Source organism: Micromys minutus (genome assembly GCF_963924665.1).
Source record: "Micromys minutus genome assembly, chromosome: 23".
NCBI lineage: Eukaryota > Metazoa > Chordata > Mammalia > Rodentia > Muridae > Micromys > Micromys minutus.
In genome coordinates, this window is record NC_137958.1 from 32229852 (window position 1) to 32257630 (window position 27779).

At 44.2% G+C, this 27779-nt stretch overlaps 1 protein-coding gene across 1 annotated transcript in view; it reads right to left on the bottom strand.

Annotated features, from left to right (window-relative positions):
• Positions 1-27779, bottom strand: part of SLC25A13 (solute carrier family 25 member 13) — a gene marked incomplete at both ends in the record, with an annotated part of 160395 nt that overhangs the window by 130940 nt on the left and 1676 nt on the right. The window contains 1 exon segment of the mRNA XM_080936229.1: positions 5014-5067. Coding sequence (XP_080792355.1) covers positions 5014-5067 — 54 coding nt within the window.

Consider the following 27779-nt stretch of genomic DNA (forward strand, 5'->3'; position numbering starts at 1 on the left):
ATGTATAAACCAGTGTGGCAGACACTCACTTAAATTAATGGTTACTCATACAAATATTTGCTTTATAATCTTATTTCCGTTTTAAATTGTCACAAAAAAATTAAAAATCTCAGAATTGTAAGACTTAATTTTAACATATTTGTATTTATTAAAAATAAAATTTTAGATAACAATTTTTCAACTAACCAGAAAAAGGGGTGTTTTATTACAAAAATAATAGTCTCAATTGTTAGCATGAATTTAAGAAATATACTTCCATATTCCAAGTCAACATACACGGCAAGAGTGACCAAAAACTAGTCCACTGTGAGCCCACCATGAGCTACATCTAAGAATCTCTCTTAAAAACATAGTGCAAAAGCCAGCACTGGTAACACACTTTTAATCCCGGCACTTGGAAGGCAGAAGCAAGTAATCCGAGAGTCTGAGGCCAGCCTGGTCTGCAGAGGGAGTTCTAGAACCCTGTCTCGAAAACCCAGAACGGAAACCAAACAAAACAATACCACAAAAACACCAGTGTGAGCTAGAGGAATCCTGTAGGTAGGAGGCCACTGTAGGCAGAGGCTAGCACTCCGTTGGCAGGGTGCTTGCTTTGAATGAATGACACAAAGTTCAATACCCAGCACCATAAAACTCAGGCGTGGGGGGAGGCCTACTCATCGTTACCGTGCTGCTAAGATAGCCAATCAGAGGCAGCAACTAGACAGACAATTATGAAGAATGACTAGATTCAGCAGCACGCAACCGCCATAGTTGGGACTATCATAGTTTTAAAACTCATAGGAAAACAATTGTAACTTAAAGGTGTTGTGTCAGACGGAGGGCACTCGGCAAGGCAGTGTTCACCTTGTTTTTCCCCCTGTCACAAACAACTGAAAGAGGGAGCAAGAGACAAGGAGGGAGACGAAAGGCGGGCCGGGGAGAAAGATAGACATCTGCCTGAACTCAGATCCTTGCATCTTCAGCAGCAATAAAGACTGACAGTAAGAAAAAAATTCCTCCAACGGGAGCTAAATGGCATCCCGAGGTTTCCGGCAAACGTTTCCTGGTGTGTGCCATGCTTCCTTCAGTTGCCAGTCCAGACCTGAAACTCCAGACAGCTCACAGCCTCCCCGATGTGCCTGGCCCCTGCCACATCAGAAATTGAATCCATCTAGACTCTTATTCCTAAAGATTACATATCTCATTCATTCCAGACTATGGAGGGACTGGTCCTCGTCCCCGACCTGTCTGGTCCCATCTGGTGTGTGTGTGTATGTGTGTGTGTGTGTGTGTGTGTGTGTGTGTGTGTCCACCTCTGTTCTGACTGTGCACTCAGGGCACGTTCATAGTAGCCACATTGACACACCCAGCCGCCTCTCTTATCAAAGATTGATTAGGCTGGGCATCCTTGAGCTTGCCTTCAATCCAGCACTTAGGCAGAAGCAGGTAGAGCTATTGAGTTCAAGGTCAACCTGATCTACATAGTGAGTTCCAGGACAGCAAGGACTAGGTAGAGAAACCAGTTCTCAAAACAAAGAGACCAATCACTTACATCAAATACCCATTCAAAGTATCCCTGACTAGCTTCTGCAACCACTGCCTGAATCAGAGCTCTCCAAAAGGATCACCCTACCTGTTCTTACAGTACTGAGAAAGCCTTCAGTGGTTTCTACCTACTTACAGACATGGCAGCCTTGCAATGGTCCTCACCCCCAAGCCTCCTATCACATCTCTAATGCATAGTCTCTCTCTGAAAGTCTCATTCCAATAAAACAAAAAGCATTTGCAAAATAAACAAGCTCAACCCCAAGAGGCTTTCTCCCAAACCATCACCAGACTTCCACATAGTCTTCTTCTCTTTCCCACTTTCCTAGAAGCTCCCCCATGCTCTCCCCCACCAGCTTCTCCCCTCCCACAACTGAACCCTAGGAGTATGTTTCCTCAGTCTCTTTACCTGCTGTGCCCCTGCAAACCTGACCTGTGCTAACCCCCAGTTCCTAAGAAAGCCTTTACCCTTGGTCCTCTTTGCTCGCCCCACTCATAACAGAGCACCCCAGCAATTAATCGAGGTCACAAATCTCTTTAAATTAACATGAAGCTTCCGAAAATTTACTAGGGAAGAAAACTTCACAATACTGAGATTTGAACCCAAACCGGAAGACTGACTGCCTCTCAACAGCTTCCACATCCAGATAAGACCTTGGTGAGCATTTTCCCAAAACAGCCTTCAAAGTGAACTCCACTGTCTTAGCCAGGCATGCTGCAAACCAAGTACCAACATCCAACCATTCTCTATTCATTCACCAAAACTGGACCACTGCGGTTAAGGGTTGTTCCCTCCACACAAGGGGCACCCTTCACTTCGAATGTCATACTTCCTTTATCTGGAACAAATTCATACCCTTCTCTATCTGATAAACACTGTTCTTTTTCAATTTCAGCTCAAACTGCCTTTCTGCACCTTTCCATAAGCTGTACCTGGTCTCCCATTATCTCCCTACAGATTAATGTTATGTCATACTTATCAACCATACCGTGGCTCCGTTTCCTTACTTATAGATGGTGAAATATTTCAGAGCAGGAGTCATGGTTTAGGCATCCTTACTAGATGCCCAATGTCTAAGAGACAACCTCAAAGCAGAGTGAGCAGGATAAAACTGAGTCTCCTTCTTCTCAAAAGCATGCAGTAAGAAGCCAGAAGGTGCCCTCTTTGGTCTTCTGGAAGTCAGCCCTCCCTCCCCACCTGCTGAGCTCTGTGGTTCTCTCTGACCTCCAAGGCTGCCAGCTCCCAATGACCCAGACACCTCGTACCAAAGGCTCAGATAAAGCTCTTTTCATCCCTCCCTAACTGCAGCACAATCCTTCCTTCTGCCTTACTCAGCAGAGAGGTGGCTGGCGTATTTCACATGGAGTTTTGGTTAGAGAAAAATCAAGTTACATTCATGAATAGAAAGCAACAGAGGAGACAGGCTTGCAAACGGATGACTGTCTGTCCCTACATAACAGCCTCCACAGCACCTCAGTCTCCTTCCATCCCTTCCCCACAACCATCATCCTTGCTAGACAGTAAACAAGAGAGCCTTTGCATGCTGAGGTGGAGCAGATTTAACTTGGTCCCACACTACCCAGGCCTGGTGAGGTCACCAGACCCTGTGCCAGATCCAGAATCCCTTCTACAAACTGCTGATTCGACACCCCTTTCCCTGCATCACCTCAGACTCTAAGCCACAGGGAGGGAGGGATAAAAACCTCACTCAAAAGTCACGTAGCCTCCTATTTAATGCCAAAGATTCTGAGGCAGGCTTTGAGGTCATCCACATAGAAACACCACCAGTGGCTGTGTGCAGACCCCTATGAGTTCCTACTCTTGCTGGGTTTCCTTGTGCCAGATGGAGCCATCTGTCCAGCCCCAAAGCATTAACTTAAGGAAGACATGGATATCATGCATTTTCTTGGTTTCAATCACTGGGGCCCGTTTCTACTTTACAATATTCTGTTTTGGCCCTTCTTAGCTTAAAAAAAAAAAAAAAAAATTGAAAAGTGTGTGTGTTCTAAGTCCAAACATCCTTACAACTTTAACCCTCTTTCCTGCTCTGAAAACTTCTCCTTTTGGAATCGTTGTCTTTCCTGCACGTTTTTGTTTTATTTATTTTGTGTGTCCTATGTGAGTGTATGTGGACCATGTACCCTCACTGTCCCAACAGCTAGAAGTTACAGGCAGTGTTGTGCTGCCGGACGAGCTCAGTGGGAACTGAACCTGGGTCCTCTGAAGAAGCAGTAAGCACTCCTAACCCTCCTAAGGGCTGAGCCAGTTCTTCAGCCTGTCTTTCCTACATGTGCATCATTTAAATACAAGCATCGTTACTGAGTCAAGCTGAAGCATGCCAGGTGCTGGGCAGTGCCCACCAGTCAATTTACTGAGTCTCTGCTATTTCTCCTAACTTTTCATTATGAAAATACACACAATGTAGAAAAATAAAAAGTGCAATAAGGCTAATATGGCGTTTCTTAATTTTAATTATTTTCATAATCCCACCCATCTCTTCCTCCCCAAAATCAGATCTACTGACACAGTGTCATGTATAAATAAATGCTCCAGTGCACATTTCAAAAAGACAGCGGCACCTCCATTTTGTTTCTGGAACTCATTTTCCATCAGAACAGCCTTCAAAAGGAACTCCAAATGTTTTAGCCACGCATGTTGCAAAACAAGTACCAACATCCCAACCATTCCCTACCCATCCTAACGTGGACCACTAAACTTCCCCTCATTCACCACACACCTGGTTCACTTTGATTTGCAAGAATTGTCCTTTCAATGTAAAAAGAAGGCCACAGATTTTGTTTCTACTGTCTTTTAAAGAACAGGCTTTTTCTTTTCTGACTATGTTGAGCCACACACACAAAAGAAAAAAGTTTGAGAACGGAGGAAGACTTCTGCTGTACTAACCGTTCCCTCCCTGTCCAGAACCTCAGAGTTGGGTGCGTACAGGAAATCAAAAACCTAAGTTCTTAGAGCATCTGGAGCACACCAAATGTCTATGATCATCCAGTGATACAAAGATGAAGATGATGACCAGAGCAAACCAATAGGCTTCTTCTACCCTAGGGAGGGAGGACAATCCTCTCTGGAAGAAGAGAAAATTATCAGGATACTGACACAGAACCTGATACTTCCTAGGAGAAAAGGCAGTGCTGTGGTCCTTCAGAGACCAGCCCTCAAGAAGCCATGAGTCACCACTCGGTCCTCCAAGTTCTTTTCAGTTCAGCTGCAGGATGTGAAAGAAATTGAAAGAGAAGCCATATCCCCATCACCAGAAATCGCCTACAGGGTTTCCGTGATTTTTTTTTTTTTTTTTTTTTTTTGAGAAACAGAATTATAAAGGATCCCTTTCATGAGTCCTACAATAATATACTTTAGGGTAGGTTTTTAAATTTTTCAACAATGAAATAAAGAGCTGTTTGAAATAATCTTCTAAAGTTATAGAACACAAGCCAAACAAGCAACAAAATAGATTCCTTTATACTGACCTTCAAAAATATTGCTTTAAGCTCAGCTGGATCTGCTCTCTTGGTTAAAGCCACCTATAAATAAACATAAAAATGTTTATATTATTAGAACAAAGCAGAGAAATCAAGCTAGCAGGAGGGAAGACAAACTTTTGGTTAGAAATTATTACATTATTTATTTATTTATTTATTTATTTTTTACTTAAAGTACCAAACTGCTCCAGTGAGTAAGCTTGTCCCCAGACTCTACGGTATGCTCCATGTAGCTTCTAAAATGATAACATTCTGTGCAAGAAACCAGCAACGCTTTAATATCCAGTGTTAGATGTATAAAAAAAAGCAGGGGGAGGGGGTTGAAACAGATTAGTGAACACCTGGCATTTTTAAACCACACCCAAGAGTAACTCATACCTTCTCATGGGAATATTAAATATTAAGTACAACCTGTTTGCCAATTCTGCATAGGAGCACATTTCTTAAAAGTCAGTGAACTAGTAAATCATATTAAGGACCCAAAGAGAACTGCTTCCCACAGCTCCTCCATGAATAGCACGTACACCTACCGACCTAGACAGGCCAAGGAACTTCCCCACCTCTCCCAAGCCTTAATAAATCATAAGTCTCCAAAGGTGTGACTATTATTCTTCACATTCTAGAAACTCAGGGGACCGTGGTTACCTTCCACCAGTAAAAATTTGACAGATTAGCTCAGAATAGGTGTTGTGCTTAATTCTCCAGGCCACAAAATCCAAAAACATCACTGGGGAAAAAAAAGCAAGACAAACTTGAACATGACTGCCCTAGGCCAACACAAAAGAACCCTTATGCAGAAGCAAACAGTGGGCTTATTCAGGGCCCATCACCCAGTTCTGCTGGCAAAAGTGGTCAGAAGACTTAGTTCTCAGCAAGCACAGTGTCACCCCATGATACAACGGAGGCGGGGCCGCTGGAACTACCCCAACACTGGAACCATGTCCCCATCCACCAGGAGATTTATGCAAATTGTTCTAAATCCCTTCTGTGTGCTTGCAAAGGCTCTTCTGAGATCTTTAGACAATGGCTTTTCTGTCCCTCAATATGGAACTACCAGAGCTAGTTAGCCCGCCACTATCAGGAATATATGAATTAATAGTCACTGGAATGGGAGGTAGCATCTCAGAGAGCTGCTGATTGGTCACCTTGTTTTGCTAACTCTGATAGACTTTTTCCAGTTCTGATGACTAGCTGACACTATCAGAGCCTTAAACCCAGAATTACTTGCTGTCCTTTGCCGTTATATATAATAACAGGGGGACAAGACCGACCCAGCCATGATTAATGATACTGCTGACCACTAGGAAAACAGCCATGATTCATGATGTTCCACACTTTAGGAGGCCCTGTTGGTGAAAAAGGGAAGCTAATATGAATGCTCCTAGAAAAGGCATCACCCAAGTGCCTCTACCTCCACTTGCAGAGCCTTCCTATACCCTGTGACAGGTTATTTACTAGGCATGGGAAGAGGGGTAGCACAGATGCCGGCCTAAGTTCCTAGGGTTTCTTTTAAGAGGCAAAGAGATTTTCTACAGAATGCTTACTCTGTATGAGTACATCCTCACACACCTGCTTAGATCAATGTGTTACACACTTCATATGAACAGTACCAGACACTGCTATTTAGCATGGACTTCCTTGGCCTAAATTATCATACCAGCAGAGTCTCCAGATCCCCAAGTCATTCAGTGTTCCTAGCCAGAACTGGACCCTCTTAGAGAGGCAAGGCAAACTCCTCAGTCTGTATCCCATGCAGGGTCTAGGCACAGAAGAACACAAAGGGAAAATGTCCCTCTGGGGAATGACGCTTCAAATTCATGTCACCAAAAATGGACCCCACAGTTTACAAAACATGGCCAGATCCTCACAGCGAGTCAGAAAGTCAGGGCACATACTATTTTCCCCATTTTACAGAAGGAAAAAATCAAGACTCAGAAGATCACGTCCCTCCATTCCCTAAGTCAAAAGAGAAGCCGATTTCCCCCTTGCGTTTGAGTTTTCTCTGTTCCAAATCTCCCACCCCCCACATTCTAGGCTTACAGAAAGCATACAGCACAAGCGTCAAAATCAACACTCTAAATGTAGTTTGCCTGGCATGCTGGTATACATCTGAAATCCCAGAACTTCAGAGACTGAGGCAGAAGGACCCAGAGTTTGAGACTAGGCCAGGTTACTAGTAAGATCCTTTCTCAGAAAAAACAAGCAGTGAAAAAGAAGAGAGCTTCGGTGTCAAGGCTGTCTTTAAACAGAAGGAAGACCTAGGAGAGAGGAAGGGCAGTCAAGGCTCTTGAAGACACTCAGCACAGCCCCAACCAAGCCCAAGGCCACCACAACACACCAGTCATGCCTAGCCTGCATTACACTACTCTTACAAACAACCCCAAAGCTGCAGCAGTAGTAAGTGGTTAAAAATAACTTAAAATTTTCCTAACACTGAGAGCCATTGATACCTACATCACATCTTAGGCACAGAGAACGATGGGATTAGGAGAAGGCTTCCTAGAACTTACTGTCAGCCTCCAGGGGCGCATCTGTCCTCGCTCCATCTACTGCCCCCTCAGGAAAATGATCTGTAGCTATTCGGAATTTCCATTCTGGCTTCCACTCACACCCCCATGTCACCCGCAGCAAGGGAGGGACAATCACAGTTGCGGCCGCAGAAAGTTGCAGGGAGAGCTACGATGTCCTGAAGGTGAACTGAGACAGGGTCTAGCTGGTACCAAAAGCAATGCCCAAGAAGATACGCGCTGAGGAAAGCTAGCCAAAGAAATGGAGCTGGGCTTCTTGGCCGACACACACCAGATGTTCAGTACTCATGCTGCGTGCTTTAGAGCGGAGGAACCTGGCCTTATTAGACCTAGCTTATTCTCAGGCTACAGAAGATCCATCAAACTTTAGATAGTTTCCAGATGTACGTACACACATGGGTGTGTGTATCTTAGATAATAACATGTAAGTATGTACAAGTCATTTAATGACTTGATGTCATCATTACTTATTATGACCTTATTCTTTATCATCTGTACCTAAAGACTGGAGCATAACACAGTCTAACATTCAAACGACAGTTGTACTGTGCCTTTGCAAGTGACTATGAAATATCACTTGATATTTCAACCAGCGTAGTAGAGAATTCTGTACCCACTTGGGAGAACATCCACACATGAGAAAAAGACGCAAGGGGCTTTATGGCTGTTACCCACATACCCTGGGAAACATCTAATTTGAATTAACTTAGAATGGAGATTTCAGGTATATTCCATGAGCCTATGCTACGAGGTGGTAAAATTAGAGAATCATGAAGTATGGACTGTACTTTAACAAGATAAACACTAGTTAAAGCCATGTGAGGAGGTCATCAATGGCATCTTAGAAACATACACAAACTAGGTTAAGAAGCTAAAAATCAGTAAGATAATAACACCACTTTAGTAACTGGCTTTTTTCATGAGAACAAAAATATAACAGGAAGAACCAAAAAGGTGTCTTTCAGAACAAATAAACTCATTCTAACACAAGTTAGAGTTGCCAACGTCAGGGGAAGATTTCTGCACACAGGAGTGTTTTTTTCTCAGTCGGCTTGCTTACCCTGGAATCAAGCCATGGTACCAAAGCTCATTACTTTCACAAATTGAGGCAGCACCTACATGTGCACTCAAAATAGTTGGTAGGTGTGACAGACGGCAGTAGGGACAAATAAGAAATCCAACGTGGCTGGGTACAGGAATCCCAGCCCTGGAGAAATAGAGTCGGGAAGATCAGGAAGGGTTCAAGATCCCCCTGGACACCTAGCAAGTTTGTTTGGGACCACCTTGAGAGAGAGGAGACCCTGTGTTATGAGAAAAAGCAGCAGAAGAGAAAAAATTGGGCCACTCCTCTGAAGATTCGAGACCCAGCTGGATCTCCCAATGGGCTTCCTCAGACCATGCCAGCCTCTAAAACAAAAAAAAAATCTTAATTAGGGGTCCTCGGCTGGTAATTAAGAGTCTTGATGAGTAATATATGAGATTTACAACTGTGGCTCTCCTTAGTTCCATGTTCTCAAAACACTGAGCCTGGGCACTAGCGCTCACATGTATGCCCCACAAGCAGATCACAGGCATACACATAATTAAGATATCCTTTTTTTTTTTAAAGTGAAGGAAGAAATCCAAGCTAAAAAGGCCTGCCGAAGACCCCGAGTTTAGAATCTCTGCAGTGGACATATTACAGTTTGAGTACTACCTCCAACAGGCTCTTGTGTTTGAAGACTTAGTCCCAACTAGTGGTGGTGCTGTTTGGGGTGCGGGTGTAGTTGGAGGCAGCAGTCACTCATGGGGAAGGCTCTGAAGTTTATAGCCTGGCCCTGCTTCCAGTCTAGGGTTTGCTTCTTGACAAGGGCAAGCTCCCACCTCCACAGCCAAGAGCCCCTCCTGCTACCATAGCTTTCCCACTAACAGATTCTATTCCTTATGACAGTGGGCTAAGACAAGTACTCCTTCCCTTGCTGCTGATTGTGAGTGAGTGAGTGTGTGTGTGTGTGTGTGTGTGTGTGTGTGTGTGTGTGTGTTGAGCATGCATTGTGATATTATTTGCTACCGTCAATTGAAATAAAGCCAAAATGTTCACCTTCATAAACCAAAAGGTACTCCCTTAAGCTGTTTTAGCCACGTGATTAATGATGGCAATGGAGAAAGTGACAAATATGACATAGCTTTAAAGCTATACAAATAACAGGTGTGGCAAAGGGAGGGTGGGCAGAGCCCCTGGCTGAAAACCAGCTACATCACCCACAGCACAGGCCTTCTTCCCTAACTCACTTCCTTAATCTGAGAGATCCGTGAGCTCGGGACACTGGCAGGATTGCTTACCCAAAGATTAATGATATAATGACTATATATCTTTGATATAAAACCAGAAAAGGTGACTCATCAAAAACAGGCCACCATGTGTATGTGTAAAAGCCAGCATGCAGTGCTAATAAAGGAGCCAGAACGGGTGCTATACAGCCTTTGGCCCTGAGGAACCAAGTGTAAGAGGACCTAAATTCTGACTAAAAACTGCTCCTGGGTATCGCTTAGTAGCTTGGCAGCTCACATGCTCTCCCCATACTCCTGTATGGCACAGCACATTATTAAAATTCCATTTCTCAGACTCCTTTGCAGCTATATGGCCCGGAGACTGCCAGTCAGAAGAAATGTGTTAGCATTTGCAAAGAAAAGATTTGGAAGCTGTGGACCACACTCCTGCTGCTTCTGCTAGCAGGCACCTTTGTTGGAAGTGTGTGCTTTTCCTGTGGTAATGTCCCACCCTCCCATTTTGTTCATAGCATGGCCTCTCAAACACCCTTCACTTGGCAGCAGCCATCCTGACTACGTAGGAGGCCACTGCTCCCTTGGTGGCCTGATCTGCTGTAGGGTCTGGAGTTGTTCCTAAGAGCTCAACCTCAAGTCTGTTTCTTTACCCACCCAACAAATTCTATAACCCATTTAATAGCCTTCCATAAATCTCCCTCTGCTGGAAGAAGCTAGCCAGGACTCAGTTTTCTGCAAGTCAACCTGGACTGATATAATCAGTTGTTGCAAAAGAGAGTTTGGAATCCCCTGAAACCACAGTTGTCATTGCCTTGAAGGGAAAAGAGAGAGGGGGCATCTAATCAAATTTACAAAATTCTTTTTTTTTTAGTGAAGTCACCAAATCACCCACTCAAGCCTTATTTTAAGTCTCCTTAGGTTTTCTTAGTGAAGAGCTGTAATTATACAAGTTACTGAAATATAAATCAGGACACAGACAGAATGCAGTGTTAAGCATTCTTCCAACCACAACACTTCTGGGTAATCAACCCTCAATGTCTCTATCACACAAGGATTCACTTCTTAAGCATCCCAGGGCCGGGGCAGGTCACTTCTCAGAACAATTCAGTCACATGTGACTCTGTCTGCCACAGACAGCTGTTGAACAACTCTATAACCATCAAGATTAAAAATCTGGCGTTAAGGAACAGAGTGTTACAGTTAAGCCTTCTGTTGTGCCAAAAAGGCTTCAAACACACCGTCAGTTCTGTTATTGTCATTACGTTGAAGCTAGCATGCAAGTAAATGTTCTCAGGAGGACAAAAAACACTGACAAAAGACATTAAGAATCTTTTCTATTTACATGCCCCAATCCTTATAGAAAAACCAAGAGCTGCTGACACTGCCAAGGACCCACTGCAGAAATTTAGAAGAAAATCTTGGGACCTGGCCTCATAACCTTGATCATAAAATAACAGTTATCGTCTCTGAGTTTTAAATCTGCACTTAAAAAATGATAAGAACACCCAGGTTCTCTCTTTCATATGGTTACCTGATAGCCAATTAGAATGAGGGAAAAAACATCCTCAAAACCCCCAAATCAAACAAGTAAGCTGATAACAAGGCTACAGGATGCTTGTTCCCAGCGCTACCTAGACCAGCCAGTGACTCACACCTATAACCCTAAAACTTAGAAGACAAGATCCTTCAGCTACAGTGTGAGACGGAGACAGCGAGAGGAAGGGATCAAGCGGGGAAGGAAGGAAGGAGCAAATGAACGAGGAAACTAACAAAGAAAAGATGCTGTGGAATGTCTGCTGTCTCATAAAGAAAGCTGGAGAATCAGCCAAAAAACAAAGAGCCCCCAACACTACCCTCAGATGCCTAGAATGACTCGGTAAGGATCCAGTATAAAACTCAAAGTATGTCAACAGCATCAGTCTGGGACAACCAAAACAATTTCTCCAGACATTGTCAACTTAATCTGCGGATATCTACTTGACCCCAGTTGTCATGAACGTGGTAACTGGTGACACTCCACTTGCTCACTTACATGCTTCCCTCACCTATAAACCCAGGGAACATTCCAGGCCTACTGCCAAGCACAGCCAGAACCTTCCCCAAGGGAGAAAGACATACTTAGCAGTGAGTGGCTGCTGTGTATTATATGAGACACAAACTTTCACATAGCGTACCAGAAGCAGAAGGTACTAGATCGTTTCGTTTTAGCCTTAGCAAGATGCTTGTGCCATAGCCAGCCTAGTACTCAGTGCTTCAAAGCAGATCTCAGGTAACACCACTGGAGCTCTCTAGGGTGAAAAGCCATTAGCTCATTTATTTTCCAGGGAAGAAACAGAGACACTATGTCAGATTGGTAAATGGGTAGCTCTACATTAAAAAGTCAGAGAGGAGCCCAGAATCAGGTCATTTAGATGTTCATTTAAACACCCAAGGGATCTGGGAGGAGCAGTCAGAAGCCTTCTGATGAATCATGCACGAGATAACACTGCAAGTGACATTTAAGTCTTTGTGACTTAGTATCATGGCCCACCTAATGAAGAATATTACTCTCCAGCATTATAAGCTGAAGTTAGTCTCAATTTTTAAAAGCATAGATATCACAGTATAATTAGGAACCAGCTGCAATTGTAATTATCCCTCCCAATATAATTTGTTATATATTGGCAAGTGCCAGATTACAACTGCTCCTTAAATGAATGAACCCTGATTGCACTGTCCAGAGGGCGGGAATGCGTAATTCTCTTGGGGAAGGGAAAAGTAGAAAATTCTGCATAGAACACATTTCTAAATAACTGAAAGGCCCTGTCTAAGTGATCACAAGTTACTAGAGGCCAGGCAACTCAGTAAGTGTGCAGGGAAAGTCAAAAGCAAAGGGCCAGCAGAGAAATTGCTTCCACTAAGCAACACATCCTCTGTTCAGAATTCTCATAGGCACCAACCTCTTCTAAATGCAGCAGAGACCAAAACCCAGGTGAAAAAAAAAAAAAAAAGAACAAAGGCCATTCAAACAGGCAAGAGCCCATCCTGTAGAACCTGTAGAAGACACCTTTCTACACACCAGTGCACTCCACCACCATCCAGCATCCCCGGAGGCCTTTTGATGGGACTCCAAGCAACTTTTCTAATGCCAAGGCCACAGCTGACCATACTCCCACAACACTTACCATGCCCCTAGCTTTATTCTAAGCTTTGCAAGCATACACACAATGGAGCTTTCTAACCGCTCCCAAAACAGGTGGAATTGTGTACCTTTTGTAGATGAAGAAATTGAAATATAGATATAGTTCATGTATGTGTATGAGCGTGTGCTACGTAGCTTTATGTCAACCCGACGCAAGCCACAGTCATATAAAGAGAGAGAACCTCAAGTGAGAAAATGCCTCTGCATAACATCTGGCTGTAAGGCATTTTCTTAACTAGTGATGGATGGGTGGAACCCAGTTCTTGGGTAAGAGAGCACGCTGAGCAAGCCATGGCGAGCAAGCAGGTAAGCAGCACTCCTCCATGGTCTGCCTCAGTTCCTGCCTCCAGGTTCCTGTCCTGTTTGAATTCCTAGCCTGACATCCTTTAATGATAAACAGCAATATGGAAATGTAAGTCCAATAGCCCCTTTTCCTCCCCAGCCTGCTTTTTGGTCATGATGTTTTGTTGCAGCAAAAGAAACTCTAACTAGAACACATAGTTACCCTACTTTTCAGATGCATAGAACCAGCCAGCTTGAGATGAAGAAAGCAAGAGGAAAAGAAAAAAAAAGCTGTATTTATATAGCAGTTCAACAACTCCTGAACACAAAAGGGAAGTAAAATGCATACAAGACTGGTTGCTTATAATTCAGGTGTGAAAAGAATATTGTGAATCCTACTTTTAAGAAATCTAATTTAGTGCTCGGTGAGTTCAAAGCCATCCCAGTCTATATAGTGGGTCCCAGGCCAGCTAGGGCTGCGTGGTGAGCCCTTGTCATGAAAAAGAAGGAGGGGGGAGAGGAAGGTGGAAAGGGGGAGAGAAAAATGATAGGGAAGGGGAGAATAAGGGAGGGAAATGGAAGGGGATCCTATTTAGGGCTGGAGAGATGGCTCAGCAGTTAAGGGCACTGGCTGCTCTTACGGAGCATTAAGTGTGATTTCCAGCATGCGTGTGGCAGCTCACATCCCTCAACTCCAGCCCGGCCAGCAGGATCCACACAGTGGGCTGCAGACTGCCGCAAGGCTGCAGAGTGAGGCCCTGTCTCAAGAAAAACAACAAAAAGGGAAAAAAAGGAAAGAAAGGACGGAGAGAGGGGAGAAACGAGGAAGGGAAGGGCAGGGCAAGGAAGAGAAGGGAAGGAAGGAAAAGCAAAGCAAACAATAAATATAAACAGAAATTTTGTTCCGATGGAGTATGGAGTTCAGTGGTGAGTGCACGCCTTACCAGGGGACGCCCAGTGCTGCAAAGGAAAAGAGAGACAACAGAAAGGAGAGATGAAATAGATGAAAAGGGAGGAGGGAGGGACAGTCCCATGCACAAATGCATTCTAAGATAAACTGCTTCATGACAACACTGTGGGGGATGAGGTTCACACTGAAGAAGGGAATAGAAGGAAGAAACCACCGGGGAATAAGGGCTCAGGGCACGATTTCGCCTCCGCAGAAGGAAATATCCGTCAGGAGACTTCTAAACAATGTTGTTTTTTTTTTTTTTTTTTTTTTTTTTTTTCAAAAACGAAGTCAGATGCTTCTTCCTTCAGGGAGACTTGCTACACTCTCCTTTGGTGCTACCTGAACCTTTCTTCTGGTCTCTGCAAGGGTATGTGTAAAACTCTGACTCTCTGAACTCAAGGTTTGTTCGTTCGTTTGTTTCCTCTCACCTGTTAAAAGGGAGATGGAGAACAAGGACTGCAGGAAAATACAGAGCCCAGGACAGACGGAGCAGTGTCCGGCTTTGTGGCAGCCTTATCCTTCCGAGGTCGGAAGAGCCCCCCTGAAAGGATCACACAAGATGCCTGAGCAGGGGACACTACAAAGCTTTCTGTGGGCCAGAAGATTTGATCCAAATGGCAGCAGGTCACACTGTTGACCACAGGGCACCCTCGATGACTAGTGAACTCTCACAATGAAACGACCCCAGCTGAAGGACAGAGAGAAAGATCGGAAAGGGCACTAAAGAAACACACCGGTGTTCATCACCTGTGTACTATTAAGCTAGAAGTCTGGTTTGAAACATGGCACACATGAGAAGCCACACACAGAAAGACCAACAAGAGATGAGAACGAACCAGTTAAATATCAAGCAGCTGAGGGGACAAAAACAAGAGGCAAACGGGGCAAAGGGGCAAGGTTCTCGATTTAACTGTCCTCTCAGAACAAATCAATGTGGAAGGCAAATGACCCAGGGGAAAAATAATCAGGCCAAAGGTCTCCACAAGACTCTGTTCAAGTTGCTGGTGAGACCGAAAACATGAGCCACAGTGAACCTAGCACTAAGCTTGGAGGAACCGGGATGGGAGACAAGCCAAAAAAGGTGGAATCCTCCAACACAAGGAAAAGAAAACAATCATGTGCATGCTTAGAAGTGAATGCATCTCTTGTTGATGGGCACAGTAGTCAAAGACCTGAGGGTCTAGGGGAAGATGGTTTAGGCAGGACTGGATGGGGGGGTTGAGAGGAGGTGGGTCACTCAATAAAGGGTTTAACAGGCAAGCTTGAGAATCTGACTTCCCATCCCAGCACCCACAGAAAATGCCAAGTGGAGCCACACTCTTATGCAGTTCCGCACTGGGGAAGCAGACATGGTGCATCCTGCAATTTGCTGGCCCAACAGCCTGACTAAATAGATCTCAGGTTCAGTGAAGACCAAGACCAACCGGATCTGTTTCTGAGAATGACTGAAAAAGATACCTAGCCTTAACTTCTGGCCTCTGCAAGCATGGATGCAAATTAATTAATTCACTAATTAATTAAACTTTAAAGACTGAATATAGAAACGAGACAGAAACCGTACAGACAGCTTAGGGAAGGGCTCCCAAAGGCAACAATTCCGAGAATATCTGATTCTCCAACTGTGAGTGTTGGGACTGGAGTCTGGTTTCTCATCTCTTCCTCAGGCCACCTGTCCCTAAAGGATATAACTCATGGTGCAGAGAAACTACCAAACTAGACCGCTCTGTAGGCAAAAAGAAACACTTGTTGGGGATCAAACTTGGCTGCCAAGCCCATCTCTTGGGAAGACAAAGTGGATTTTATATGCCAGCAGGTTGGGGATGGGGGCGGGGGATATACAGGCTTTCTGGACTGATCTGAAGCTAGGCACCCTGGCCAGAGGTTAGGGTTAGAGTTAGGGTTAGCTTCTGGGAAAAGACTAATGGGGATTCCTGGAGGATTAAGGAAAGATGTTCGTGAACTCAACAGTCTTAAGAGACCTGGTCTTTTGTGAACAGAAAACTTTAGGCTTGTTTACCCAGCCAATGGCCTTTAGTTTAGGACGATGTCACCAGCACTGTGGTTGGGGGGGGGGAAGAGGGGCTTTGGACTTGTCAACTATATGAGGGTGTGTCTAAAACCCAAACCTAGACACCCTCTGGTGAACAGCTTTGGGACTAGATATCTAGATTTTTATGACCAAAATGGATTACATCGATCTTGTGATTTCAGCCCATCTCTTAGATTGTGTTAGAGTTACCACTTCAGAGTAGTGAATGTCACAGTAGCCTTGGCCAGGGCTCTGATGAGCACCAATGGGGAAAGATGTATCTTCCTGCTCAGAAGGATGTAATCCATCTCTGACATTGGATAGACGCTTAACATTGTAAACTAACCAATGCAGAAGAGTTAATCCAACTGGGCCCAATCACCAGGCCAAGAGACCACACCTTAGGAAGACTGATTCACTTTAAGCCAAAGACATGTGAGGAATAATTATCCCTTTGATGAGATAATGTATTTTTCCTTTCAAAAAAAAAAAAAACCCACCCTCCCGGCAGCCATATACCGAACCATGAAACTGGAGCATGCCTGCCAGCTTTTCTGAACTATTCACACCAGCAGAATGCTCCGTTTTTCTTTTCTCTCTTTTTCTTTCAGCGACTGGGCGGGGCCTGAACAAGCTTTTCCGACACTCTGGGACTTCTCTCCCTTCCTCTATATAATCTCCCTCCCTGCCATACCTCCCTCTTGTCCCATGGATGTTAACCCCAAACTCAAAAGGCCATGTTTGCTTGCTTCCTTTTTCGAATCTCCCTTATTTTGGTAGCTACTGAGATTGAGAGCTTGCCTGGTCTGGGGTTTTTCTCTTAAAATCTAATAATAATTGACCTCGAGTCGATTCTTACAAGACTAAAATCCCTGTGGGAACCCCAGTTTTCCTATTAACTAACTCCCTAAGTAGGGCTCTCCAAAATTTTCTAGTAACAATAGCACTAGGCCTCAAGCCACCTGGTGACCCAATATACTTGGAAGTAGCTGCAAGTATTGTGTGGGACTTACTGACAACTGTTGCTGACAGTGATACTGAACTTACACAATCAAAAGGGAGTGTTTCTCAAGGCTTCGCCTTTGGAAGAAGCCTTTCTGTGTTCACAAGGGACTCATCTCCCTTAGGACAGTCGAATTCCTCTGTGGTGTCGTGAGCAGATTGCTGTCCACCCTGCTTTCTCTTGGAGATCACTCATGCACATCAAGAACTTCCTAAAGACTCTTATTTTGTTTACAGATGGAGGGGACTAGATGGGCGTGCTATTAAATAGTGAAGACGTTCCCAAAAAACAATCAATATACAGCAGAAAATCTTCCCACTCACCTGGCCAAGGGTTGGTGTGTCAAAGCAATGAGTAAATCAATGATCTATGAGTTAAAATGTCACGTGACAGATACCTTAACAGACATCAGGGTCTAGAGAAGGCCCTTGTCACAGGAGCTCAAATGTATCAAGAGACAAAACAGCAAAGACCATGAGGACCCATTTCCGTAGAACCTTAAAAGGACAATCTCGCCTAAGACAACTTTAATATGCATCAATTTCCGTCATGAGCTGAACTGTGTCTCCCTAAGTTCTAACCCTAATCCCGGTAACTCAGAAAATGACTTATTGTAAATAAAAGTCTGTAATGAGGTTATTCAATTGACACAATAAAGATGTTCTCATGACTAGAAGAAGTTATACTTTTACCTCTGTATCTTGCTCCCCAATAACGTCCATAATCAAATACTCATTAAAGCCTTTTAATAAGCCCCAATAGTAAGAAAGGGAAAGGGAGAGAGGGTGAGAGAAAGGAAAGGAGGAAGAAGAGAGGGTAAGTGGGCTGGACATGAAAATATAGCCAAGCACACGAAGATACAGGAAGACAGCCCACCATGAGCCAAGGAGAGAGGCCTTAAGAACAGCCAACCTGGATCTTGATACCAGACTATTAGCTCTCCAAAATTGTGGAAGCAAATTCTAACCATTTAATCTGACTGGTCTTTGGCACGTTGATATGGAAGCCCTAGCAAATGAACATGCCCCAGTAAGTACACAGTTGCTCCAACTGAGCCAACCGTTGCTTCACTCACTTATGTTGCCACCATGATCAAGCATAGCATTTGCTCATCTCTCTTTGAGAGTGTCCTGTTCTTCAGCCCTTCGCACTCAGAATCCATTTTTAAAGTCAGAGTAAAGAACTTGAAAGATCGTCTTGGACCCTTCCGCTGCACCACTTCAGCAGATACAAAATGCTAGCTTTCCCACACACGTAGGGCCACTAGTATAACTCCCCGTCGTAAAGGTCCTTTGCTCCTCTTGGAAGAAGTAAGTCATTGACCAGGTAACACTTTGAGACGGAGGGAAGTCTACTAATCATTCACCAAGGCATTTTAGCATCTGTAGATAATTCTTAACCGAGTCAATTATTATTTGCAAATTACAGAATGGTTCTTCTCTTCTTGTTCTCTAATTCTGAAATCTTCTTTTACATTTTTCCTAGGTCATATATTTTGGTCAACAGAACTAAAAGCAATACAATAAAATAGAAGAGCTATACTTTTCTACTCTGTCTCAGTTTGACTCCCTTTGAGAAGTAGTAATTGTCCACTATGGACTAATTGAATTATTTTTTTAATCCAATGTGTTACAGTCTATTTCTAGCTGATTTGGTTTAGTTTTGGTAATCTAGCACATTACAGTAATGTTACTATTTTTTAAGTGAACAGTTCAGTGTCATTAGCATATTCGAAAGTTATACTCTACCAGCACTATATTCTCACCTAAACAGAAACTATACCCATTGGTTAACACTCATTTTGTTTGTAATATCCACTATGTACATACTTATGAGTAAGTCTGGGTTCTTAGAGTGAAAACTAGTTTTCATACTCTGTTCAGAGCATGGAGTCAAGATTCAAGTTTAGTAATCAGCCATTAGCAAACAGTAGGTGAACCTGGATCACAACATCTGAACCCACTCATCAAAGACAACCTCCAAACAAACAGCCAAGAATCATGGGCCAGGTGACTCCCAGCAGTTGATGGGAGCACTTGGTACCACCTAGTATGTGAGCCAAAGCTAAAAGCAGGACCCTAATTAATCAAGTTTTTAGAACTGTTGCCTTCAGAAAACAACCAAGGACAAGAAGCATAAAAGAAATGTGTGCAGTCAGTGAACTAGGAAAGTGAAGGAAAAATAATAAAAATCCCCCTTATCAATAAAAAAAAGAGAAGGGATAGCCTAAAGATTGAAAAAACTTGCAAGACTATATATAAACTATGATGAGTAATCAAAACAAGCCTAGCAGAAAAACAACTTTTCAGATGTACTCACTTCTGGATGAAAACAGGCGCAGTGAAGAAAGCAAAATAGCTGCTGTATGGGTTAAAAAGGGGAAAGTTCATTCCAAATTGCCAAGGCTATCTCCCAGGAAAGCCAGGAGAAGCACTTGATTCCAGCACTGGAGAGGCAGAGGCAGTCAGACCTCTGAAAGCTAAAGGTCTGACTGCTCTATACAGTGAATTCTAGGACAGCCACAGGTATGTAAAAGGATGATGGATGTCTGGATGAATGGATGGGATGGTCCGTGTCGGCTTTACTGCTGTGAACAAACACCGTGACCAAGGCAACTCTTATTAAGGATAACATTTAAGTGGGGCTGGCTTACAGGTTCAGAGATTCATTTCAGTCCATTATCATCAAGGTGGGAGCATTGCAGACATGTGGCTGGAGGAGCTGAGAATTCCACCTCTTGTTCCAAAGGTAGCTAGGAGAAGACTGACTTCCAGGTAGCTTGAATGAGGGTCTTAAAGCCCATACCCACAGTAACACACCTACTCCAACAAGTCACACCTACTCCAACAAGGCCACACCTACTCCAACAAAACCACACCCACTTCAACAAGGCCACACCTCCAAATAGTGGCACTCCCTGGGTCAAGCATTTGCAAACCATCACAGAATGGTGTCAGCTCTAGAGTCAAGCTGCCTGTGTTCCAACCATGACTCAGCCATTTACAAGCTGTGTGACCCTGGAGAGGATAATTTCTACGTTATGAAATGTAACAATTCTGTGCCAGATAAGTTTCTCTATCTGAATAGACATAATAACAGCAGAACCTATACCTACTGTATAGATCAAAGTACATGATGTAGGGTGTTTACTGAAGCGCCTAGCTGTTCTATTATAATGCTGATATAACAGAGACATCACTTTCCCATAATCTTTCAGGGCCTCAACTTTCTGACCTGCCAAATAACACTAGCAGCACCTTCCCCGCTTGTCATAAGATGACTAGAAAGCTCAAATAATGGTCTTTGCTTACCTTAGTCCCTAAGGTCATCTTGAAAACAAGCCAAGTCAAGTGTCAAGTTCCCCTCCCTCCAAAAACAAAAAAACAAACAAACAAACAAACAGCACTTAGAACGGGGCTGGCAAACACTGAGTGACAACTACACTTCTGAAGGCAGTTTTAAAACTGTTAAGTGCTGTCCCTGTGAACACACTCTTGTTACCATCACGGCAACACGAGCCAGTCTTGGAGGATTGCTCTGGGAGCTGTGGGAGGATTGAAAAGGGAGAAGACAAAGGCAGTGTGGAATCCAAGGTGTGACTAAGAAGTAATAAGGACCTGAACGGACAGGACTCCGCACTCCAGGAAAGGACGTGGGTTTAGCTGACTCTCCCACATGCCTGCAGATGGCCTCTCAGGACTCCGCAGAGGAAACAGGATAGCAGGCAGAAAGTAAGAAACATCAAGAAGATGTACTCCGTTCTGAATGAAAGTGGGCGGCAGTAACGAAACCAAAATCACCGCTCCATGAGTTAGAAAGTGGAATCCACACTGGCAAGGCCATCTCCCAGGAAAGCAAAAAGAAACAACAGGGGAAAGACTTCCAGGGTTAAGTGAAGACTGTCCAGAACGGACAACGACAAGTCACCACAGCCGTTTGTCAATAGAGAGCCAAGTGTTCCTCTAGCCAGAGATAAGAGTGGCTCCCTTTTTTTTAGCAAGTAGAAACTTCCTTCAAGTCCCAGAGAATGTTGGCTTTTTGTCTAAAGGTCCAACCTTAGGAAAAGGAACTTCTTGGGGGAACAGACAAATTCTAGCTGAGCAAAGTTTGAAAAGTCTCTGAGTTACCCAAGTTGAGTTCTCCAGCAAATCATACCTGCTGGAGCTCAGAACCAAAGGCATGGCCACTCTTCGAAAGACAGAAAACAGGCATAAGTAAAACAGGAAGACAGATAAAAGGGAGGAGAGGCAGAGCCCTGGAGACACCAACCTCCTACCAAATTCAGGGAGTCTAGAGAGAGGCCCACAATGGAGAACTAGGAAGTATGAGAAGGGATATCAAGTCTGACAGTTCGCCACTATGCCCACAAAATTGGCAAAACACCGATGGAATGGCATGAGGCTAGTAATAAATTACTTCGTCAATGGTGAAATAAACCAATTCAATCCAGATTAGATTATATGATATCCAGGTTGATTGGAAAGGCAAGTTCACTGGTCTCAAGGCTAGGGAAATCACCAAGGGAAGATAGAGAGGGGGGAGGGAAGGAGGGAAGATAGAAAAAGAGCATGTGTGCGGTGAGGGAGGGAGAAGAGAGCAAAATATCTAGATTATATGGGGGGGGCAATTCTGGTCAAAAAAAAAAAAAAAAAAACCAGCCAAGCCCCTAGGCTGGAAATTTCAGGATTTCAGGATTGGGACCAGGTAGGGACTGAGGGATGCTGGGAGAACCTGGAGGCCAAGTCTGCTTTAATAAGTAAAATATGCACTTCAGTCTCTTATACCACAGAAACCAAATAGCACTGAGAACAGAAAGAACTTAGTTCACCTGTGAGCACTGCAGAGAATGTCAAAAATCAACAGGCAGGAGTGGACAAAAAGCACAACCCTTCCATGGCACCCTTAAATTATCCCCCTGAGGTGTACTACAAAGTAACTCCTGGGCTTCAAGGGACACTCAAAGCAAAGACCCTAAACTGATAAGTGATTTTGACACTGTGTATTTAATTCTGCAAAGGGTTGGACAAACAATGAGCCCAAAGTCATTGCATCCTAATTAAAGAAAGGCCTTTAATGACATGGTAATAAGTGTTCCAGATGCACTCCATCCAAACTTCCCTGAGGACAGGATCTCCTGGAAATCTAAAATGCAGATGCTGATACAACAGGCTTGGGGCCTAGCTCCGCGGCTGCACTTGTAACAAGAGCCCAGGAAAGCATCTAGGGAAAGGTGTCTGACTGCACTGTGAGGGGGCATGACAAAATGTCAGTAGCAAGTGAAAAACAAGTGATACGAAAGAAAAGAGATGTCCGGTCTTGAGGAAATCTAATCTCCTCACACGGGACACCAATGATGCTTTTGTAGAAGGTTAGGGAAAAGATGAGAGTATGTGGGGTGCCGGAGCGGGTGGGGGATAGGCTCCATGGAGGCTTCCCCCTGAGGGACCAGCAGGATGTTATAGTACAGAATAGAGTTTATTCAGGGCATTGGGAGGGGAGTTAAGAGGGTAGTAGAGGCAGAGAGAGAGGAGAGAAGAGAATCAGAGGCCAGCCATAAGCACGTGGAGAGAGATGGGGAAGGGAATGGGGAGATGAGGGAAAATGGGGGAGAGCAAGAGGCCAAGAGCAAGAGAGTAAGAGAGAGAGGAGGGGGCACACAGCCCCTTTATAGTGCCAGGTAACTTGGGCGGAGCATAGCTGGCCATTGCCAGGTGACTGTGCGGAGGGGTATACCTGGCTGTTGCCAGGTAACCGTGGGGTGGGATTTACAGAATCCCAACAGCAAGGATCCACCCCCCACCCCCGTGGACCACGTGGACAAGCCACTAAAGCAGCTTTGTTGCAGCCTCAAAGGTGAGTTTCAGTAAAGCTCCTGAATGGTTCAGGTACCTGTCCCTTTGTTTACAGTTAGGTAGAATGTCCCAAAAGCTCCAACAGACATTGTGTGATATTCCTATTAAACATCATGATTGCCAAAGAGTACTTAAATGTTGCATGTCGTGGGACTGACACAGCCATGAATGATGCCCTGTTTTCCATAGGGTAATACAGAGTACCCAGAGAGAAAGCAATGTCCAAATTCAGTAGCAGAAGCGGGTTCTCCAACTTTCTAGTCACTGAATAAAGACTGTGGGAAAAGGGTCCTGGTAGCCTCTTCCTACTTCAGAAAGCAATCTCGGGGAATAGCCAGTCCTCTGCAGAAATGCTAACATGCTAACAGCTCCACTCACACAATCACCAGTACCCAGAATGGACATTTCCAAATCACATCACGTGTAATCTCAATAACTCCTGAAAATGCATCCCCCATCTGTTCAAATTAGACTCCCTTACACAACTGCCTTGCCCACGGTACTATACACCTCTTATATAAGTGTGATCTTAGCATGAACAGCAAGCATGCCATGAAATACCTGACTCTCCCATCAATAGTATTCATGGGTAACGGGTGCAAACTGTAACCACAGATGGAAGGAAGTCAAGACAAAGTGACCAGCTTAACAAGAGTCATCCAGTAGAGTAGTTTTCCTGGGGTTGAACTTCAAACGAATCTCACTCACTGCCAAATGAACTGTGTTGTCAACACCAAAAGTCAAAAGGAACCATGTAGTTTCTTCTCTTGGCTCATGCAACCACATGCAAGTTTTCCAAAGGGAAGGGAGACCCTGAGTGCTATCAAACAAACATCGTAGAGCAAAGCAGAAGCATCAGACCATGCTCCACCTAACGCATGAAGGGAGGGGGCGACTTACAGCCTCGGCAGAGGTCTGGGGCTAAATGGATCATGAGTTGGCAGGACTCACAGGAAGAGCCTGGGTGGGCAAGTTTTAAGCGCAGGTTTGCCTAGCTGGTGTATGTATCACTTCAACAAGTCATCTTCCTCCCCACACAAAACCAACCCACAGTTCCGGCAGTCCTAACGCCCACCCTAAAACCAAGGACATGGTGTTTTGTTACAGCAATAGAAACCCTAAGACACCTGCCCCTCTAGTCCTCTGTCTGTGAACCAATACCTGTAAAGCTTTGAGCCCTAAATGACGGAATACTAAAGTCCTCATGAACCAGGCCAGGGTGGAGGAAGGGGCTAGAGATCCAAGTCATTTACTGCAGTGCCCCTCTCCACCCCTGGGCACCACCTACCCTGGCCACAGAAAACCACTTACACATTACAAGAATCCAAAGGAGCTTCCAAATGATTCAGGTGCTAAAATCTAAATTCTCAGGTAATTATAAAACTATATGACCTTGATACCTAAGCAACAAAGAGTCATAAGCAAGACTGACTTTTTTTTGGAAAAAGAATCAAGTGTCCCTACCCGACCCTCTTCTGAGTTAGAACACCATTCCCTTCCCGTTCCATGTCCTACGGGTCTGACTACTCTCCTTGCTTGTCCTCAAAGCCAACAATGAATCACGAGGCAGAACACTTGAACAGTGGCTGCCAGCCACACCCAATGTCAATTCAGTCCTGACGTGGGGTGGGAGCCCATCTTCCTCAGACAGAAGATAGAACTCAGGACGAGAACAATAAGATCCTACGCTTCACAAAACTCAAGGTCCACCCATCCCTTATGATTTCGAAAACTCTAAAAGGCAAACATGAAAGGCGTCTTAGGAACCTGCTCTCTTAAAATCTGCCTTGGCATCACAACAACAGCTTACTTTATACAGCATGTGGTGACTAACCCTTGCTGTAAACACAGCACCTGGAGACAGGAAGAGAGGGCGGACGGCTCAAGGTCATCCTGATCTGCATAGAGTTCAAGGTCAACCTCAACTACCAGAGACCAGGTTTCCAACAGTTTCCTACACAGCACAAATCTCTGTCTGCTTTAGTGCTGTGTTACCAAAGAGCCAGCAGCAGTTCTGAAGCTCCCCTAGCAGAGTTAAAATCCAGGTTGGCTCTCTTATGAGCTGAAAAACCAAAGAATTCACAAACCTAAGATTTTTTTCTCCTCCAACTGTAAAATGAAGAAGAAGAAGGAGAAAAAAAAAAAAAAAAAAACACAAAGCATTGAGTCCTTAGTGTTGTAACAATTTCACTACTACTTGTAAAGCACTCAGAAAGGTACCAGGCACACAGGAAGCACTCGGTAAGCAATCCTTCATTAAAAGTCTGATTTTCAAGGAGGAGCCTAACGTCTAAGTCATCACTCACCTCTAGTTCTAAATCTGGCATTCCAATCCTGAGATGCTGGCTCCCGAGTGTGTTCTCGCCGCGTGCACACGGTCTGCTGCCATAGGGCCAGGATGGCAGACGGGGCCAGAACACACTCTAGAGCCAGCATGCCAGGATTGGGGTGCCAGATTTAGAGCTTCCTAATTAGTAGTTCTTAGGTCTCTCGAAGCCCAGTTTAGGGTTTCAGAGTCTTCGTCTAGCGCAGGGATGGCAGTGCTAACATCTAACTCACAAGACAGACGCGCTGAGTTAAAACTGGAAGGAACATGGAGTATAATTTGGTATCTAGCAACCATTCCTTACGGTCAGCCATTATTTGTTAAGCACATGCTACTTCCCAGTGTAGCAAGTGTTCTCCTTATCCAGCATCCGGTTTGGATGTGTGTGTGTGTGTGTGTGTGTGTGTGTGTGTGTGTGTGTGTGTGTGTGTGTCTTTCCAATTGCTATTCATTCCTTCTGGGATATAGCCACACTTCAGGGAAGTCTTCCTTCAGATTAGTAGAAATGGGCTCCTACTCTGGAGTCTCTAATTAGTCTTTTTAGGTTTAGTTGTTGGGAAGCCAAGGTCCAGTTGGTATTAGCATCACATGCAACAAGTAGACAGATCCCAGCATACAGTTCCAATGGAATGAATTGTCACAGCAACAGCACACCCAAAGACAGGGGAAACATCAGCAGCATAAAGTCTGGTCCTCCAAAGAGCACTTTGTTTTGATTTTTTTAATTGGTACTTGCATTTTATCACCAAATTTCTTTCTTTGGTTCTAGGCTAATTTAAACCCAGCAATGTAGTGAAAGTCTGGATTTACACATGACCATCTCTGAGTCTTAGGGCAGAACTCAAAGTGAGCATTCTCTAAGTTTTCAGTTTCAAGTAGTTGAATTTGATCATTCTCAATGCATAAACTTAACCAGTGCCAAAGACACTTCGGAGATGATCTCTAACATGCCAATTCAGACCATTATTTCATGGGGGGGGGGGGGGGGGGAGTAACTCTTTTATTGGTAGGCAGTGATTTGATGGGAAAGCCAGAATAGCAAGATACGAAAGAAAGAAATGATTGCATTTGAGTCACTACAAAGACGCAGGAGTTAGGATGAGATTAGGTAATAGCCGTGGCTACATTTTCCAGTCTGTCTACTTAAACACTCCAGTAATTTACTATAGCAAAATAATAGCAAGCATAGAATTCTCTCATAACTGCTGGGTTCCCAAGCTCTAGGAGTTCTGCAGTAATCCGCTGGGATGGGCTCTTCAAATCCTTGACAGGTCAATTCTACCCCTAGCTGAGATGTTTCCCTCTGTCACTCGATGTTCAGCTCACTGCCAACAAGACTTATTGCACTCCAAGGAAATGCAAGGTGCACAGCCTTTAATTCAGCATTACCCAGAATGAACTAGAAGCTGGAAGACACATCAATAAACATGATACCCAAATGCAACTCAATGGGAGACATTCATTCTTCAACTAAGATGGACCCACAAGACCCTCTTCACCTGGGACCTTTTAAGCTTACCCTGACTATAGTGTTCTTGATCTGGAACAGACATTACAAGAAACGATCCTAGGGAGTCCACAGAAGTGGATTTGTGGAACTCAGTGGTATTTTTTTTTTTTTTAATGCAGTTCAGATACATCATAAAAAAGGAAAAAAGAGCCTGGTGTGGTCATATGTCTTTAATCCCTGACCTTGGGAAGAAGAGGCAATTGGATCTCCATGAATTCAAGGCCACACTGATACACACAGCAAACTCCAGATCAGCCAGGGCTACATAGTGAGACTCAGTCAAAGAAGTAGAAGAGGAGGAGGCGACAGAGAGAGTAACTGCCCTGATAACAGTTCAAAGTGAACTCCAACCAACTGGTCTAGTCTTTAGCAGCTAGAAAATGCTGTCACTGTTCTTAACACACTTTTGATTTCCATTAATCTAAGTTCATCTTACTTTCTCCCTGTTTGTTTGCTGTTGTTGAAGACAGGGTTTCTTGGTTTAACACCTCTTATCTGTCCTAGAATTCACAGGACAGGCTGGCCCCTGCCTCCAATGCACTGGAATTAAGCCTGTGGGCCACAAGGCCCGGGTGCCCCTTATCTTCTCTTTATTCTGCCTTTCTCAGCCACTTACAGTTGACTTTGCTATGTCCTATTGGAAAGTAACTGTAAGTCTATAGATGTCAACCATCAGAACTAAAGACAGGTGACTTTCAGTGAACAAAGAACAGGTTTCCAAAGAGTAAGGGTGAAAGGAATGTTTCCGTTCCCTTGGCCCTTGTGATTTGGATAAAAACCAAACGTTCCTGATAGGATGTGTCTCAATAAGAAAAAGGCAACTAAG